The 19,232-nt window shown below is 35.1% G+C and overlaps 2 protein-coding genes and 1 non-coding gene across 7 annotated transcripts in view; 2 read left to right on the forward strand and 1 right to left on the reverse strand.

Moving 5' to 3' along the window:
- Pex13 (peroxisomal biogenesis factor 13) overlaps positions 1-5,225 on the reverse strand; it is a 33,214-nt gene extending 27,989 nt beyond the window's left edge. The window contains 1 exon segment of the mRNA XM_047522283.1: positions 4,805-5,225. Within this exon segment, the coding sequence (XP_047378239.1) occupies positions 4,805-4,896 (92 nt within the window). The 5' untranslated portion in view covers positions 4,897-5,225.
- LOC124963768 (U4 spliceosomal RNA) lies at positions 1,784-1,918 on the forward strand. The gene has a single exon (XR_007104806.1). It is a non-coding gene; the product is annotated as a U4 spliceosomal RNA (small nuclear RNA).
- Pus10 (pseudouridine synthase 10) overlaps positions 5,175-19,232 on the forward strand; it is an 88,565-nt gene continuing 74,507 nt past the window's right edge. For 2 of the 5 annotated variants that reach the window (XM_047522277.1, XM_047522280.1), the window contains exons 1-4: positions 5,509-5,883; positions 8,881-9,018; positions 11,701-11,952; positions 12,934-13,020. In XM_047522277.1, the coding sequence (XP_047378233.1) occupies positions 8,893-9,018; positions 11,701-11,952; positions 12,934-13,020 (465 nt within the window). In that variant the 5' untranslated portion in view covers positions 5,509-5,883; positions 8,881-8,892. The other 3 variants (XM_047522278.1, XM_047522279.1, XM_047522282.1) reach the window with 3 other exon arrangements.

The raw sequence follows: 19,232 nt of genomic DNA on the forward strand, positions 1-19,232 counted from the left end.
AGACATGTCACCATGATTTCTATAAAGAGGTCATAAAATTTTCTGAAACAGTTTAAAATTTTTAGAATGTTACAAACCTAAGAAAGGGGTGACTGATATGGAACATGTTAACTATTACTAACTTCACACTGGGACCTCAAAGGGCTATAGGAGTAAGGGTGAAAAGGTTAACAGAAAATAAACTAGCCATGATAAGAAAACCAGTCCCAAATCAGCACAATCCTAATTGGATTAAAGTAATCCTAGATTGCTAGTCCAGCGGTTCTGGTCAAAACCAAAAATTAGCCTCAAATTACCAAAAATTGTCTATATACAATGTCTATCTCTCTTTAAAAAACAACTGGGCCTATATTATGATAAAATTATGCTTTTTTAAAAAGAGTAATATCATAAAATATGAAGAGCTCCATGGGGGGAATCCAGAAAATGGAGTTATTAGAGACTTTAAAACAACCATTTAATTTTTTATAAAGAGACAATATTGGGATTTTTCAGCGAGAATAGAAACCATAAAGCAGACCAAATGGAAATTCTAAAACTAAAACAAAAAACAAAACCATACACACACACAACCACCCCCAAAACTCAGACCTAACCCAAACGAACAAAAGCCCTCTGAAACTATGAACTTAATGACCAGCTCAATAGTTTATAAGGTGTATAAAGAAATAGAGGGTATATATGTAATTTGAGTTAAAGGAGTAAAGAGAAAACAAGTAATATTTGAAGGGACAATGGGTGAAACTTCTTTCAAATTAATGAAAAATATCAAAGTCAAATTTAAGTATCCTTATAAATACCACTCAGAATAATATAAGAAAAACCATGCTGAAACCCAACAAAGTATAATTGCCAAAAACCCCAAACAGAAAATCTTGAAAGCTGCTGGGGGTGGGGTGCATTCTTTTAAAGGAGCAAGAAAAAGCTGACAGGAAAGAAGGAAGCCAGGAAAAGTTCAGTCCCCTTGATGACAAATGTTGAGACAGTAGATCTCTAGACTTCTTGTCAAGTAAACAATGTGTCTTTTTTAGTTCAAAGCACAGTAAGATATTGTTACTTTTAGCAGAAACTATTCCTGATATAAATGTCTGCTGGGAGGATAAATGGGAAAAAAATCTGTGCCCATACAATATTAAAGGTATAACTTATGAGGATTTTTCTGAACTATGAATATGAGGAGGAGGAAAAAATGTCTATATATTCTTACCCAATACAGCATAATAAACTTCAGAGGTATCATATAAAATCTTAAAAACAACAAAACATGAATATGAGGAAAAAAATGACTATATATTCTTACCCAATACAGCATAATAAACTTCAGAGGTATCATATAAAATCTTAAAAACTACAAAGGAGAAGATAATCTACCTATAAAAAAAGACAAATTAGGAATACATTTCTCAGGCTATAAAATTTTGAAATGAAACTATAGTACAAAGAAAGAATATTTCAGTTTTACCTAGACACACACATACAAAATCTTAAAATAACAGAATTCAGGGTTGTATATAAACAATACAACTAAGCAGAGCTCATCTAAAAATGCGAGATAATTCAGTATTAGAAAATTAATGCAGTAAGCCATATTTTTAAGTTTAAAAAATGTATATAATCTTAATAGAGGCAGAAAAACATTCATGAAATTTAATACTTCTTCATAACAAAAAGCTGAGTAAGGTAATGAGAAGTTAGGGCTCTATCAAAAACAAAATATAAATATCATACTTAGAGTGAAACTTCAGAAAGATTCCAATGCAAGTAGAACCAATACAACAATGCTAGCTTGGCACAGTGGCAGTATCATAGCCAATGAGGTTTATCTGAGGCGCGATTATTGCTAACTGAAAACTTTTCCCAATACAACAATGCTAGCTAACTTTTGGCTTATCTGTAAATAACGGAATCATTTATATGGAATGAGAGAATTTCAAACAAACCATCAGTACAAATTAAGATTTCTGACATTATATTATCCATATTTATGCTGAAAAAATATGAAGCTGGGCATGGTGGCATATGCCTATAGTCCCCTGTGATTTGGGAGGCTAAGGCAGGAGGATTGCAAGTTCAAGGCCAGAATCAGCAATTTAGCAAGACCCTGTCTTTATACTGATAAAATGAAATAAAAATAAAAATAAAAAGAGCTGGGGATGTACCTCAGTATTAAAGTGCCTCTGGAATCCGCAATGCCAATCCCCCACCCCCCCCCAAAAAAAAAGGAAAAAGAAAAATATTAGTATTCTGACACACCAGTTAATAACCAAATGGAAAATGTAAAAGAAAAGAGCATATTACAACAACTAAAGTGTGTGTGTGTGTGTGTGTATATATACGTATATACATACAAATGCAGTCTGGGAACAAAAAATATGAGAAAGGGGGTCATGGAGATCATTATAAGACATTAATGAAGGCAAAGAAAAAAAAAGATCAAAATTCTCACCAACTGTGGCTTCTACAATAAAGGACTTATTTGATCTATAAATTCAAGAAAACTCCCAATAAATCTTTTCATGAAGATTAAGTATAACAAAGGCTACTCTGAAGAACAGCAGTGTGTGGAGCCTCTTGACATAATACATATCAAAACTAGTTAGTTGCAGTAGGGCATGCTTGTAGTCCCAGCTACTTGGGAGCCTGAGGAAGGAGACTGACTTAAGACCAGGAGCTTGATGCCAGTGTGTGTTTGTGTGTATGAAGCTCTAATCAGGACAGTGTGGTGCTAGCAAAAGAACTGACAAATAGATTACTAGAACAAGTCAGATAGTCTCTCCACAAGAACCACACATTTAAGAAAACCTGGTATGAGATAGACCACATTATAAACTAAGATGGAATAGACCCAATAAATAATGCAGGGATGACTAGTTATCCACACAGAAAATAAATTAGATTTCCTACTTTACAATAATTTCTGTACATCAAAGCCAGTTCCAGGTGGATTAAAGATCAGAATGTGAAAATCAGAACATTTGAAAGAAAATATAGACAAAAGTTTCTTAATCTAGATAGAAGTGGTTTCTTATCTAAGACAGAAACACAAACAATATGACAATTTTGGCTATATTAAAATTAAAATCATCTGTACAAAAGTGAGCATAAATATAAAGACAAGTCACAAACTGAAAGGTATTAACAAAACACAATGAAGTATTCTCACAAATTGATAAAGACAGTCAACAGAAAAGTGTAAAGTAATTATATATTATTGCTTAGTATGTTTTTAAACTTTAGAGATACATCTATCTATCTATCTATCTATCTATCTATCTATCTATCTGTATCACAATGAACCTAAGTACTAAAGTATATAAAACATTTTTGGATACACTAAACACCAAATAGAGACAATAGTTACTATTGGAAAGAAGAATGAATGGGAGGGTTTAATTATCTTTTACTTTTAAAACATCTGATGCAAATCTGTCAAATATTAACATTTCTTAAGGTTGGGTGGTGAATACAGAAACATTATCTTACACCAGTCTGTGTTTTTAAAAACATTTCAAATGAAAGTAAAAGGGGAAATGGTTAATTTTACATCAGCAGAACTTTAACATGCAAAAATAAAACCTCTATCTTCTACAAGCAGTCTAAATGGGAAAAAAGAATCAATCATTAAAAAAGGTGGCGGCCTGGGGAGATAGCTCAGTTGGTAGAGTGCTTGCCTTGCAAGCACAAGGCCCTGGGTTCGATCCCCAGCACCGCAAAAAAAAAAAAAAAAAAAAAAAAAAAAAAAAAAAAAAAGGTGGCAAAAAGGGGTTGGGGTTGTGGCTCAGTGGTAGAGTGCTTGCCTAGCACATGTGAGGCACTGGGTTTGATCCTCAGCACCACATAAAAATAAATAAATACAATAAAGGTATTGTGTTCATCTACAACCAAAAAAACATTTTTAAAAAGATGGTCTAATTTAACAGAATAATTAAAGTTACTGCTATGCATCGGTTGTTGTATACAAGCATTTTAGCGTGTAAACAAGATTAGAAGATTTCTGAACACAGTATAAGTACATTTCAATGTATTAGGAATTTGTATGAGTTAGGACAACCTACAAGAATATATTGGAATCACACCAACTGAATTAAGATGACCATTTACTCAACACAAAAAATACGGTCGTGAATCTTCTAATTCTGTATGTTTACACCTTTTAAAAGTTGCAGACCTATTTGGTATTAACTAAAAAAACAAAACAAAAAACTATAGGCCCTAGAAAAATACCTTTGTGCACAGAAAGGACACCCACAGACCATCCACGGGTCTAGAACTGCTTTAGAGTTCCTCTCCAAATCTCAGTTCGAAACATTAGCTGAGATATGTTGGAAAAGAACGCCAAGTTGGGTTCCAGTTGCGTAAAAGTGACCTTTTGGGCTTTCACCAACTTCTCGTGAGGTCGTAAACAGCTTTTACTAAAGACTTTTGCTCTCTTTCGATAGGCAAACGCCGCTCTCAACTGCTACAAAACCAAAGCCTTAAGCTTTGAAGTGGGTCAAGCAGTTCTGCCCCTGTCCCGCAAAAACAAACGCGCAGGAAGCCGACCCCTTTTCTTACAAGCAGCGGCACCCAGCGAGACGCCCCGGAGCTCTAGGGAAAACGTCGCTGTTGGACTGGAAACAGCTGTCAGACTTTGAAGCCTTCTCCACATGCGCCCCGGCCCCAACTCGAACCCACCTCCCTCCCAAGATAGGTAGCCAGAAGAAGCGGGGAGGAGGTATCTTCCCTCAATAACGGCCTCAACTGCCGCCAGCCTAGTCCCCGCTCTGGCCCACCAAACTCGATCCCCAAAGAGTCCCACACTCACTGGAAAGTGGGGCCGGGTCCAGGTCCCGGCCCAGCTCCCGGAATTCGGCGGGTCTCCCAAGGTTTCGGGGGAGGGGGCGGCTGAGACGCCATCTCTCCGCCTCTGCTCGGCTCCGGCTCCCAGCCAGGACTGTGCAGGCCTCGGTACAGCAGCACCTCGAGCGTCAGGCGTAATTGGCAGAAAACCGAACTCTCCACCCCGCGCACTCCTGCAAGTCAGGGCAGGTTCATGGTACTTTGTCAGCTGCGACAAGAGAGCAGGCGGATACCACTAATTTATGGGAAGAAACGATATTTTTTTATTTACCCTAGGAAGAGTTTCTATTCTAAAATTAGGACTAAGTGTTCATCGACATTTCTGGCAGCGGCTACAATGTTCTAGATGCGAAGTCCCACGAAGGATTCCCGGGGACTAGACCTCTCCGGCTGGGTGTGATGTCCCACGCACTCTGGCAGTAGTGAGGGAGGTAGGGTGTGAGTCTGTAGACCAGCAATGTTGCAGAGTTCCCTATAAACAAACGGGGAAGTTCACTCTTTCCTCGCAAGAGAGGCCTGGTCCTTTCGTTCTAAAGCCCTGGTTTCCTCGGGGGACAGAATTGCTAAGGCGCAATAGGTGCGTTGTCTTTAGTCTTCCCGGTTCCCTCTGAGGGCCGGAAGGGGTTAAATATTTGGTTTCTGCATCTTGGGAGAAGGTAAGGAGGGGAGGTCTGAGAAGAGGGACTGCGGACCGGGTGCTAGAAATGTGTGGTTAGAGGCGGGGTCGTTTCCCTACTGTTGTAGTGGCTTTGTTGGGAAGGGTGAATGCAAAGTTTCTTGGACCTGAGCGAAGAGGGTAAGGGCTTGCTTGGCCAAAACAGACTCGAGATTAGACCTTGGGGATGAAATTTCCAACAGCCCAAGTTAGATTCTGTAGCACACTGAAGTCTTGAGCACTTCCTTCCCTTGAAATCCACACCCCCACACCACCGGATGAGTGACACCCGTCTGTATGGAAATTAATTTTAAAAGATTGTACGGTGGAAGACTCAGTTTGGTCATTTTCATGATTTTTCTCATGCCTTGCTCCTTGCTTCCTGTTCGGTAAGTGGTTGTTGTAATCGTCCAAGAGATAACAAGAAAGTCGTTCTTCTATATTAAATCAGAAACTGATCTGGTTATGGTTGGCTGGTGGAGAAGAGATTCAGTCCCAGTAGGGATTCTGACACGTAGGAGGCGATTCTGTTGCAACTTTTTCCTGAGGGTTCCCCTCCCCCCTTTCCCTGTAAAACAAATAGGCAAACAAAAAGCAAAAATCTTAACGAAAAAAAAAAAAAAATCTTAACAAGGCAACTAATACTGGAAAACTTTCAGCGTGAGACGCTTTCTTCAGTACTTATTTCAAAGATAATCTAATACAGAACAACAGGTTTCTTTTACGAAACCCTAGCATTTCTTTACCTCAAGATAAAACCACCAAATTTAAGGCATATTTCCTCTTTTAATGTGCTTGAGAAATCGCTAGATATTGCTAGGTGAAAATGGTGTTAAGAGGTTTGTAAATCCATAGCGTAATTATTAACACATACTAGAGGTTTTTTTTTGTTGTTTTTTTTTTTTTTTTTTTAGTGTTTTTATATTTCTTCAAATTATTCAGGACAGGAGATTTTGTAATTCTAAACAGGTTTGGGAACTTCTCAGAGCCAGGTGATCATAATGTGTCGTTTATTGACAGCATGACACCTTTATTCTAAGTGAACTTATTGGAGAAATAACATTCAGTCTTTAAGCCAAAGGGGAGACAGCATAAACTTGAATGTAACTATGTAAGTCCCCAAGAAAAACTTCACTAGGACATGTCTTTTTAAAGCACTTATTGATTTGTTTATTGGAAGAAAGTGCATTTGTTTCTCTTTTTGAATTAAAGGTTAATTCTGAATTCAAGCCCTGACTTCAATGGAAAAGAGGAGAAAAAATAATATAGTGGGTAAGACCAGAAACAGTGTCTCTGTGAGGGTAGTCCAAGGGATGCACTTTAAATGTTTATATTCAGCCTCTCACAAAATCCCAGTCTAGGCATCAAACAGACCAAGTGGTCTCAGGTAAGGGATTCTAATCATTGTAAAGAATAATGACTTGACTACACAATTTCAGTTTTTAGCGGGTGTTCTCCCCACATTTGAAGTACTTTCTTGAAAATACCCTGGAGTTTAGATTTACTTAGGTAACCCTGAATAAGCATTTACCAGTCTTAGTAGCTGAACTTTTTCAATCTGGTGTCCAGACAAGCCTGCCTTTTCTTCTTCTCCCTGATAACTCACATATTCATGAGTTAGAACATATGCAGAAGCAATCTGATTCTTGTAGTGTGGCTACTGAACTGCTTTTTATGATGAAGAGGTCTTTAGAATTGCATAACTGTTTTCCTTATTATTTTGTGTTAAGGATCAACCTCTCTTGATTAGTAGCCACAAATATTTAGAGACTTGTAAGTAAGTAGTGAGTTTTAAAGGGTTGTAAAACAGACTAATAATGACTTGCATCTCCATTGTAAGCTGTTGGTAAGTACATCATTCTCCCACATATTTTTCTCAAATTTATTTGAAATATGAAATTATACAAATTGAAAGGTACTGTTGTCTTATCTGTGTGACCATAGTTATATCATTCCATATTGCCATGAATTTATTGTTTTATAAAATATCACTGGTTCAGGGACTGGGGATACAGCTCAGTGGTAGAGCACTTACCTGGCATGTGCAAAGCCCTGGATTCAATCCCCAATACTGCATCTGGATTGAATCCAGGAGCACTTTACTACTGAGTTACAATCCTGGCCCATTTTATTGTTATTATTATTTTGAGACAATCTTGCTAAATTGCTGAGGCTGGCTTCAAACTTGGGATCCTCCTGCCTCAACCTCCTGTATCACTGCAATTACAGGTGTGTGTCACCATGCTCTGCTAACTAGTTCACCATTTTAAAGTGATAGACTGATTCACTAATCAGATTTATTTTTACCGAACATACAGTGATTAGGTAATTTTAAATTTTTAGTACCCTTCCTTCCTGGCAACAAGAGGTTTATACTGGATTTCCCCCCATTCTTTATATAGTTTGTGAGTTTATTCAGGTTGCAAAAATTTGCAACATTTTAGGCAAATAATTACACTCCAATATTTTTTAAGATTTGTTTTTGTTGGGGATTTAACTGGTGAATGAAAAGAGGAAATTTGTTCTCATTTTGCTGAACACTAGTTGACATTTAACTATTATAGCATCAAAATAAAGTTGATGTTTTTGGACCTACTACCATTTGTTTTAGTACTTGATTGCTAAACTATCATTTAGGCTAGCCAAATATATACAACATAGACTGATATGAATTTTTTCCTAGGAAACTCATTTTTAATTTCTAATACAAAAAGTTTAATGAGTTAACTACTCTGTTCTCAAACAATATTGAGTGATACATGCCTGTAATCCCAGTGATTCAGGAGGCAGGAGGATCTAAAGTTAGAGGCCAGCCTTGGCAACTTACTGAGACCCTGTCTCAAAATAAAAAGAGTGGGGGATGTAGCTCAGTGGTAGAGTGCTTGCCTAGCATGCGCCAGGTCCTGTGTTCAATCCCCAGAACCACCAAAAGAAAAAAAAAAAAAAAAGAAAAAAGAGAAACATTCTTATTTTTTTGATTGACTTGCTTATAATAACATACTTATCATAATCCAGAATGCCAACCTAAATTTCTTGACAATTAGAAACATTAACTTGATCTTTTTTTTTTTTTTTTTTGAGATGGGGTCTTGCTATATTGCCCAACCTGGCCTTGCACTTATGAGATCAAGAGATCCTCCTTTTTCAGCCTGTAAGGTAGCTGGGTCTATAGGCAAGAGCCATCACACTAGGCTTCTTGCCATCTTACAAATTTCCTGTAAGTTAGTGTTTTAGAATTTGCATATAATGAAGAGGGCATTATTAGAGAGCATAAAATAGTGTTTTTCACGTAAAAACTAGTTTTTATCTCTAAGGGTGAAGGTATACTTGTCTGTGACAGTAAAACACTAAAACTGCTCATTATTTTTTCTTTTCTTTCTTTCTAGTTATAATTCAGTATGTTCCCACTGACTAAGGAAAATAAGCATGTGGCTCAGTTGTTGTTCAGTACTGGCACCTGTCCAAGATGTATCTTCAGATTCTGTGGTGTGGATTTTCATGCACCGTACAAACATCCATATGAGGTATTTCCATTTTTTTATGTTATGATATGTTTTCTGTATTTTAAAAGGAACGCCTACTTTTGAGGGCAAGTATACATAATTCTTCATTAAATAAAATAACTAATAAAATAATGACTGATAATGATAATTTTGGAATTGTTATTACCTTAAAAAATTAGTGTAAGATTTTTTTCTTAAAAAATTACAGAATTTTTTATTCCCTTGGAATTGCTTCTTAAGTGATTATTTAATATTTAGTGTGGAGGGATCTTTGTGGAGGAATTCTCTGGTACATTGAATGTTTATGTATGCCTTTCTTAAAAGGTATCTAAACATAATATCACAAAATATTGCTTCTTACTAGGTATTAGTAAGATGCGACATGAGAGGGCTGTAGTTCAGAGTTCTCTTAAGTGAGAATATAGTAATCTATATTACTAGTCATATTTCTAAATAGATGAAATCATGTATTACCTAACAAAGGGGATACATTCTGAGAAATGTGACCTTGGGTGATTTTGTGGTTGTGCAAACATTGTAGAGTACCCTCTTATAAACTAAGATGGCTGTGACATCCCTAGGCAATATAGTCTTCAGGGACAACCATTTGTATATGCAGTTCATTGTTGATGGAAACATTATGGAGTGCATGATTGCATTTGAACACTTTAGAAGTAAATGCTTGTTGTCATCATTACTTCTATTAATTACAACAAAAGTAATGTGTAGAGATCTTTGACATTTATGGTAATAAGCGGACTTATTATTAATAAGTAATAAATGACTTTGTCATTTAGTGGGATACTTTCACGTAAAATATATTTGTGAAATACGTTTGATTCTAATAGTGACATTCTTTTCAAAGATAGTAACAATATATGTGTGCAAATATATACACATTCATACACATACATGCTCAGTTTCTTAAAATTTAAAAAACAATCCAGCAGTTAATAGTCACCATAATTTTTCTTATATAATTGGTTTTTCCTATTATTTTAGAAATAATAATGCTCATAATTCACTTAGCATTACTATATGTCAAGCTCTTAACATAATCCCAGTAATAACCTATTAGGTAAGTACATACTATGATTGTCTCTATTTTCAGATGAAGAAACTGAGGCACAGAGAGGTTAAGCAACCTGTCCAAAGTTACACAGCTATTAAGTGAGCAAGCTAGGATTTGAACAGTCTGTCAGAGTCCAAAGCCTAGGATTTGGAGCTAGAAGACATGGATTTGAATTCCAGTTCCACTGCTTTCCAGCTTCAGTTTACTCTTCTGTAAATGGGAATGATGATAACATCTACCTCACAGGATTTTAAGGGACAATATCTAATAAAGTATGTGAAAAACTTTTGAAAACTGAAAATGGTACATATGTTATGATGATCAATATATATACATATATTCATTTATATACAATATGACTGGTTTTGCATCACCTTCCTTATACATTTTTTTCAGACATTATGTTGTAAGATTCACAGTGTATATTATATGAAGAGACTGAGTATTACCAACGTTTGTTCATCATTTTATGTAAATAAATATACAAAAATTTGAAAACTATTTTAAAGTGTTATTTAATTTTGATCTGTTCCATTCATAGCTATATAGGTATGTGTACATATATGTGCATACTATGTTATGCTGACATTACAGATAGTAGATAATAAACATTCATATGGGTCATAATATACTTGTGTGTGCTGTATGTATGAATATTTCCATGTTGAAATAGAATAGCTAATATGGCAATGAAATGAATTGAGTGAAAGATTTTTTCCCTTTACGGTCATTAAAATATAATCTGAATGAATTTCAAAAAGATATTTATTCAATGACTGAATAATAAAACATAATTTAGAAGAAACAGTAAAAGGCCTCTATTTACATGAGTAGAATATCTGAAGTATGAGAATATTTTAACAGGAATTCTAGTTTTTACATTCTAACACACAAAATTAGGCAAATCAGAATGTAGAAGAGGGTTTCTTTCAATTAATATTTATATATGGTTTGAAATTATGATACCTAATTTCAACACTGCCAGCATCTCTGTACTTTGTTAGTAAATTGTTGCAAAATTGTTTTTTTTTTACTTACTAGTCTTCTCCTCTGTCTAAATGATCAGGTTTCATATTAAACAAATATTGTACTTGTGAGGTTTTAGTGTTTGTAAGATTTTGGAAGATGGAAACTCACTTTGTATTTTCTGTCTTTCTTTTTATTTGGGGGCGGGGTGCTGGGATTCAAACCTAGGGCCTTATGCATGCTGAGTAGGCACTCTACCACTCAGCTACATCCCCAGCCCAGTTTGCATTTTTATATGTTAATAATTAGAATTCACATTTGTTTTTACTGAAATTAATTAGTGAATAACTCTTACAAAAAAGAACTACTGACCAAATTAATAAGTTTGTTAATTGTCTAAGATTTAGGATTTTAGGTTAATTGATATATGGAACTCTTGATATTTATACATATATAATAGGAGTTACATAAGTTTCTCTTAATTCCCTAGAAACCCAATGCTGGCTAATAAAATGATTGACTGCTCTAGAATTGATATAAATCAACATTGTACAAGCCTGTGATATGCTATAATTTTCACTTATGTTTTTATACTTCATTTTATCCAGAACTCCTTAAGAATATCATAAAATGGTCATTCCTTTATTTTTTTATTAACTTTTCAGGAGTTGCTCAATCATCTACAGAAATTTCTGAAAGCTGAAAAAGATGAATTAATTTTGGAAGTTCCAAACCCACCTCTCAAGAAAATTCGGCTTCAAGAACTAGAAGATGGGATTGATAATCTGAGTCAAAATGGGGAGAGTGAGATCTCTATTATTGAAGATGCGTCCCATAACTCAAATTCAAATGCAAATGTATGCAATGTTTGCCTAGGAATTCTTCAAGAATTCTGTGAAAAAGAGTTCATTAAAAAGGTAAATAGTCTGTTTTTATTATAGGGATAAATATGTAGAGATTTTCAGTTTTACAGCTTAGAATTCTTGCGGGGTGTGGTGGTGCAGGCCTATAATCCCAAGCAGCTCAGGGGGCAGAGGCAGGAGAATCACAAGTTCAAAGTCAGCCTCAGCAATTTAGCCAAGCCCTAAGCTACTTAGCAAGACCCTGTCTCAAAATAATAAAAAGAGCTGAGGATGTGGCTCAGTGGGTAAACATCCTGGGTTAAATCCCTGGTCCAAAAAAAGAAAAAGAAAAGCCTGCTATTCTGACATTCCTTTGTATCAACATACCTGAAAATTAATCGAATTTGTATGCTTATTTTTCAGTCATTAGTGATATTCATTTGAAGAAAAATATAGCATTTTGTTTTTCTTTTACTGCTTAACATAGCTCAGGAGTTGGAGAAAAGTTCTTTCTTAGTCATAGCTAATATTACTTAGAAAAAATAAGTGATACAGCCTTGTAAATGATTAATGACTGGATGTGGGATTGCCTTTTGTTTCCTGCTGTAATGAACACTATAGTTGGCTTTATTTTATGTGAAAATAGTTAAAAATTATGAGATAACCTAACAGAAAACTATTTTGACATTTTGTCAGATTATTTTGCAGGTGTCAGTCCTGGTTGTTTTGGTACTTTGTGATACTGATCTTTAGGGTGATAGCAAATATTTAAGTTCAGAAAGTTTGTAAGAGTTCCCCACTATGTGTGTGTGTTGGGGGGGGTGAGGGGCAGAGAAAGAGATACATAGTGTGTATGTTTTCTTTTGTGGTGCTAGGCATTGAACCAGGGCCTGGTGCATGCTAGCAAGGTGCTCTACCCCTGAGCCTACATCCCCAGTCCCAAAAAAGTGAGTTTGGAGCTTTTGCAGTATCTTCTCCTTGTCTAGAAATTCATGATATGAAGTTTAAAATTTTTAGCCACTCTTGGGAAATTACATAACTGTAATACTTTTTTAGGTGTGTCAAAAGGTTGAGGCCTCTGGGTTTGAATTCACCAACTTGGTATTTTCAGTCTCCTTCCCACCACAGCTCTCTGTAAGAGAGGTAAGGTCTTTTTTTGTACATAAAACTATATGTAAAATGCATGCTAGGAATTTCTGAAAATAAGAATGTGGAAACATTCCTTACCCTATTATGTTTTACACATTTTGTGTACTTATTAAATGATTGAAAGAATTTATACATGTTGAGTAGATAAATGAAAAAGGATTTATTGATTTTAAGTTAGTTTATTAATGCCAAGACTGCTTTTTTTTTCAAACTGAGGATGGAACCCAGGGCCTCATGCATGCTAAGCAATACTCTACCACAGAGCTAGACCCACAGCCTCCTTTTTAAATATTCTATTAAATAATAAACATTTATTGAGCATTAGGTTTGTGTGATTCATGATAGAGAAGGACATTTGACCTTGGACTCCAGAGATTCTTTAAGGCAGATATGTACATTTTATAATATTCCTAGGGTAAGGGTCATTTCAATTATGATGAATTTTCTTATTTTCTGGAGTATAAAAATATAAAAAGTGGCATGCATCTCTTGTAGTAATTGATAAAAAGGAGAATAATAACTTCATATATAGATTTTTTTCCTTTGTTAACAAAAAATTCTTTGTTAATAGTATTAAGTATAGTATATAGATTTCTGTAATCTCAAATTATAACCATGAGTTTCTAATTATATCCATATATATATTTTTTTCTTTCTTGTTTTAATTGTCAATGGACCTTTTTTTTTTTATTATTTAAATGTGATGCTGAGTATTGAACCCAGTGCCTCACACATGGTAGGAAAGTGCTCTACCACTGAGCCACAACCCCAGCCACCATTTATATTTTTGCAGTGTCTTTCCCTAAGAATCCCAAAGTGTCACCAAAATGTTACATCTTATACTATCACTTTCTTTGAGCTTGTTTATTAGCCACAAATAGGCCAAAGATTAAATTAAGACTTATTTAGGATGGATAAAATGATAAGAGCTGGGAAGTGAAAAAGAGGAGAATAATTTTAAGTAGTATCTCTTGATGACAAGATAACTGAGCAAACGGAAGAACAAAGGGGTTGATGATGATTTCCTGAGGTTTATAAGCAGAATCATTTTCTAACTAATCATTAGAGTATTTCTCACTGATAGAGAAATCAGGTTCAATCAGACTTCCAAAAGCAAAGTTACTCACAAAAGTTGCAGTGAGTGTTTGCATAACAAAATTAGGGATATGAAGTATATTTTCCAAAAGTGGTTCTGTATTTTACATTACTGTAATTTACTACATTAAAATCTTGGTTGTCCATTTATCATTTGGACTGTGTTAATTTAATATTTATCAAATACTTGTGAGGTATTTATATTCTGTATTAAAAATAGAAGATGCTGTCCTTAAAAAACAGAATTATTTGGCTTACATTTTGTAACTGATTTTAACTAGTAAACTATTTAGCAGAAATATGACTATTTCATTTATTGGAGAATTAGTGTTTCAATAGTTTAGTGTTAAGTGTTTTATTATTTTCTATTACTAGGTAACATATTTTATCTATTTAAGAATAATAAATATTTAAGAAGTATAAGGTTTTAAATGCAATGTACTCCTTTGTGTCCCATATTTCTTCAGAAAATTATATTTCAGGGTTCATTTTGTGATTTTCTTTTATTATGTTACTTTCTTTTATTGCCATCTTTTATTACTTTCTTGAAGTTCAGGTATGCTATGCAAGCCAGACTTAAAATAAATTACTCTTTAAACTGTATTTTACATATCCCAATTTAAACTAATTATTCATGTCCTTAGAATATTCTTGCATTTTGAATATGAATTCTTAACTTCTTTAGTGCTTCATTCTATATTGTGGCTTTCAGCTTAGATCTTTTAAATATTTTTACTTAGAACTTGCTTGTCTGTGTGTAGAATAAACATCAGTATACGTGGAATTGATTGATGTTGGTTAGCTCATAATTCAGTGTGGAATATACAATTGAGTCAATTTGAATGATTTCATTTTTTCTATTTTTAAGAACTAAATTATGATCACTGATACATTGATTTGAAATCACATATGTTATCATTATGGTGGTATTTATTACATTTCTGCTTACAGAAGGACCAAGGAAAGGAGTGACCTCAAGTAAAATATTTTTTAAATATAAAACTCTTCTAACAATCCCATTTCTGATTATAAGCCATAGTTTTTATTCATCATCATTTAAACATTAATTTAAAAGTTTAGGAAAAAAGACAACCGTTTGTAATTATCATTATTTTTCCACTGAGTTTGAGAGAATATGGAGGGAGATTTGGAGTACATTTCCTGAAAGAGTTTTCTTAGAAATAAGCTGGTGTGATCAGGACAGCTTTAAACTAAATACAGTTTAAGAGAAGAAAAATAAGCAAATTAATTGATGAAACGCTATTAGACAGCAATTAAGGCGTGGTAAGCAGAATAAACAGAGGCAGTATTTAGAGGTCACAGAATACAACAGTGTGGAAAGTAGCTGGACCTAATACTTAGAGTCTCCAAAGTTTATAATGGCATATAAAATATAAATGATAAAGTTGAAATTATAAGGGAGAAGAGCAAATACCTTATGACTGTCATGGTAAATTTCTGGGTTTGAGCTAACCATTTGAATGTGATGGTGGAAGGATAAGTCTTTATTAACCCAGATTTGTTAGAAGGAAATATGTAATATATGATGTGGCAAGAAATTATATACCTACATTAAGACCTAAGATGAGAGTGAATTAGTGCTGAACACTGTCAAAAGGAGATTAAAATGAGAAAGAAACAAGGATAGATGGAGGAGTGGATGTATGCTGTTTGCCATTTGGCTAAAGTGAGGAGAGGTGATAAATTGGTCACACAGGCACAAAAGACTCACAAAATTTAATAGATACAATAGTAAAAGAAACTTCTAGGATCTAGGTACTTGATGGAAATCACATTTGACTAAAGGCATATTATCTGACAACTTCTGGATTGGAACAGTTTCTTATCCTAGAGTAATGGTTCTCAAACTTCAATATGAATAAGAATTATGGGAATTTTGCAAACCCCACCTCTCAGAGAGATTCTGGTACAGTAGGTCAGGTGGGCCCCAGAAATTTGCATTTCTTAAAAACTCACTGGTGTTGCTGTTATAAGGACCACACTTTGAGAACCACTGTCCTAAAGGAAAATTAACATCTTAAAATTTGCATCCCTGGGCTGGGGTTGTGGCTCCGTGGTAGAGCACTCATCTAGCATGTGTGAGGCGCTGGGTTCGATTCTCAGCACCACATATAAGTAAAGAAAAATAAAGGTCCATCAAAACTAAAAAAAAAACAACAACAAAAAGACGTATTCCTGAAAGGAGGGGAGGAACAGGTAGAATTAGAAGGTTTTGTAGACTTTTGATAGGTGGATTTTAAATAGTCCAAAGCAAAGGCAAAGAAAATTGGCATTGGAATTTGGGCTAGAAGGTAAATTATAAGGATTAGTAAATTCAGAGAAAATATAATTCAGACTTTAATCCAAACCAAATTATCCCAGCCACGTAAACAAATTTTAGGGAAAAGAATACATTCCAATAAAGAAATGAAGCATCTTGCCCTCTTACTGTATATTTATACATTAATTTGACTTTTCATTTTGGAAAATGTCAAAATAGTATGACTAGCCCAATGAACCCCCCAACCACCCAAATCCAACAGTCGAGTTTTTTGTAAACTGAGGATAAATTTCAAAGGAAATCCTGGAAAGTTGAAGTCAAATTAATGCAAATGTAAGAAGGCTTAGATTTATAAGAATAGCCACTGGAAAACTAAGGCCACTAATGAGTAGAAGACTACAAGAATTGCTAAGAAAGAGGGATACTTAAAATTATGTTTGGAACAAGAAAAAGGTGAACAAGGAGATAGATCTGAAGCTGATGATGTGCCGATGCTGGATGATATGGAGAAAGTAGAACTCTGAAAAATCCTACTTTTCTGTTTGTTAAGGAATTTTTTTTTTAATATTGAAAAGAGTATAATGGATATTGATAAGGGAGAATGAAAGCTCCACATGGTAAAACTTTTCTAAATGGGCTCAAGTATTCAGGCCTGGGTGAATTACATTCTAAGATTTAGAAAGAACTTGTGACTATCTGTGATCTTTCAGGACATTTTAAAGATAACATCTTCCAAATGACTGGAGACAGATAAGGTCAGTTCTAGTTTTCCAAAGGTGAACAAAGTTGGTTCTGTTGGCTGCCAATTGATGAACTTGACCCTGAAACCCTGGCAGGATTCTAGATCAGGAACTAAAGGAATAAATTGTGAGCAGTGAGAGAAGGAAGAATTGATTGCCAACATAGAACAGGCTCACTAAACGCAAATAATGCCTGCATCATTTCTTCCTTTTTCAAGCTGGCAAAACTGGTAGAGCAGGGAAACATAGTAGCATCAGTACAACCCAATTTCAGCAAGTTATTTAACCAGGATTTTTTTTTCTCATGATAGCTTCCTGAAAGTAGCAGGAAACATGCGCAGGACTTGACAACAATTAATTGGATTGTGCCAGACTGGCCATACCCAACCAAAAGGAGCTGATTAATGACTAGTACCAAACTTGACAGCATCTCCCTAAATGTGACTTGCAGATAAGCCACATGAAACTCACTTGGGGGAAAGTGATGAAAATGGCTTTCTGGACCTTGTCTCAGATCTCCTAAATCATAATCTATAAAGGTAGGGCATAGAAGCTCCTTGATGATTCGTGAAATTCAAGAATCACTTAACTTCAGGGAGATTGCTGATGTGCTACAGGACTCTTTTCATACTCTGTTCATAATTTCTATCGATGATGCAGTGAGAACTCTTACTATTGGTATATATGACACAGTTGAGAGTATAGTAGATAGATTGTTAGAATTAAGATTCCCAGAGATCTTCTGAACAGGGAAAAGCCTAATGATGAAATTTAACAGAAATAGACATAAGTTCTTGTACTTGGATTTTAAAAACAACTGTCAAATAGAGAAGGAAGCAGAAGTTGCTTAGAATCTGTTTTTAAAGAGAAGGCTCAGAGATTTTAGTTAAGAATTAGTTAATAAGACAATTAGATTATTAGACAATAAAAATTAAGGATATGATGTAGATAACCTCTTTGGACCTTGTCCAGATATTAGAAGCATAGTTTCTGTGATGAGGAAGGTAACATCATCTTTTACTTAGTGTCAGTCATTCTTGGAGTACCACGTTCTAATGGAACTTTCTGCTGTAGAAGGAGCAAAGACAAATGGGAAGGCATTCTGTATAGTTTATGTCCTAATCTTCAGAACTTGTGAATGTATTTCCTTATACACACGCAGGGATTTTGCATATGCAGTTAAGGTTAGGGACTCTAAAAATGGTAAGATTATTTTGGATTATTCAGTTGGGCTCAACCTAATGATAAGAACTTAATGTACCTTTCCTGACTGAGATCAGAGTCAGAGGGAGATGTGATTATAAAGAATGGCCAGAGCTGGGTATGGTGGTGTTTGCCTGTATTCCTAGCAAGTTGGGAGACTGAGGCAAAAGGATTATAAGTTCGAGGGCAGCCTCAGCAACTTAGTGAGACCCTATCTCAAAATAAAAAGGACTGGGGATGTAGCTCAGTGGTGAAATGCCTCTGGGTTCAACCCCAGTACCACAAAAGAATGGTCAGAGGGATGCCACATTGCTTCTTTTTTCTTTTAAAAACACTTTTAGTTGTAGATGGATGCAATACTTTATTTACTTTTTTTTTTTAATGTGGTGCTGAGGATTGAACCCAGTGCAAGGCAAGCGCTCTACCATTGAGCTACAACCCCAGTCAACATTGCTCCTTTTAAAGATTGTGGAAGAAGGCCTTGAGAGTGTGGCAGCCTCTTGAAACTAGATAAGGCAAGGAAACTGGTTTACCCCTCAAGTATCCACAAAGGAGCTTAACCCTTCTGACATCTTGATTTTAGCCTAATAAGACCTATGTTGGACATGTGACCTAAAGAATTATAAGAAAATAAATCTGTGTTGTTTTAAATTCCTAAATTTGTTACAGCAGCAAAAGAAAAATACACAGGGCTAGGGATATAGTTCAGTAGTAGAGCGCTTGGGTAACAGGCGTGAGACCCTGGATTCTATCTCTAGCACCGTAAAAAACAAAACAAAACACACACATACACACACACACACACACACACACACACACACACTTAGAGAATTTAGTGTATTCATTGTGGTAGAAAGATCTGAAAGGTCACAGGAGCCACTGTTCAA

This window comes from Sciurus carolinensis, chromosome 13, assembly GCF_902686445.1.
Source record: "Sciurus carolinensis chromosome 13, mSciCar1.2, whole genome shotgun sequence".
Classification (NCBI taxonomy): Eukaryota; Metazoa; Chordata; class Mammalia; order Rodentia; family Sciuridae; genus Sciurus; species Sciurus carolinensis.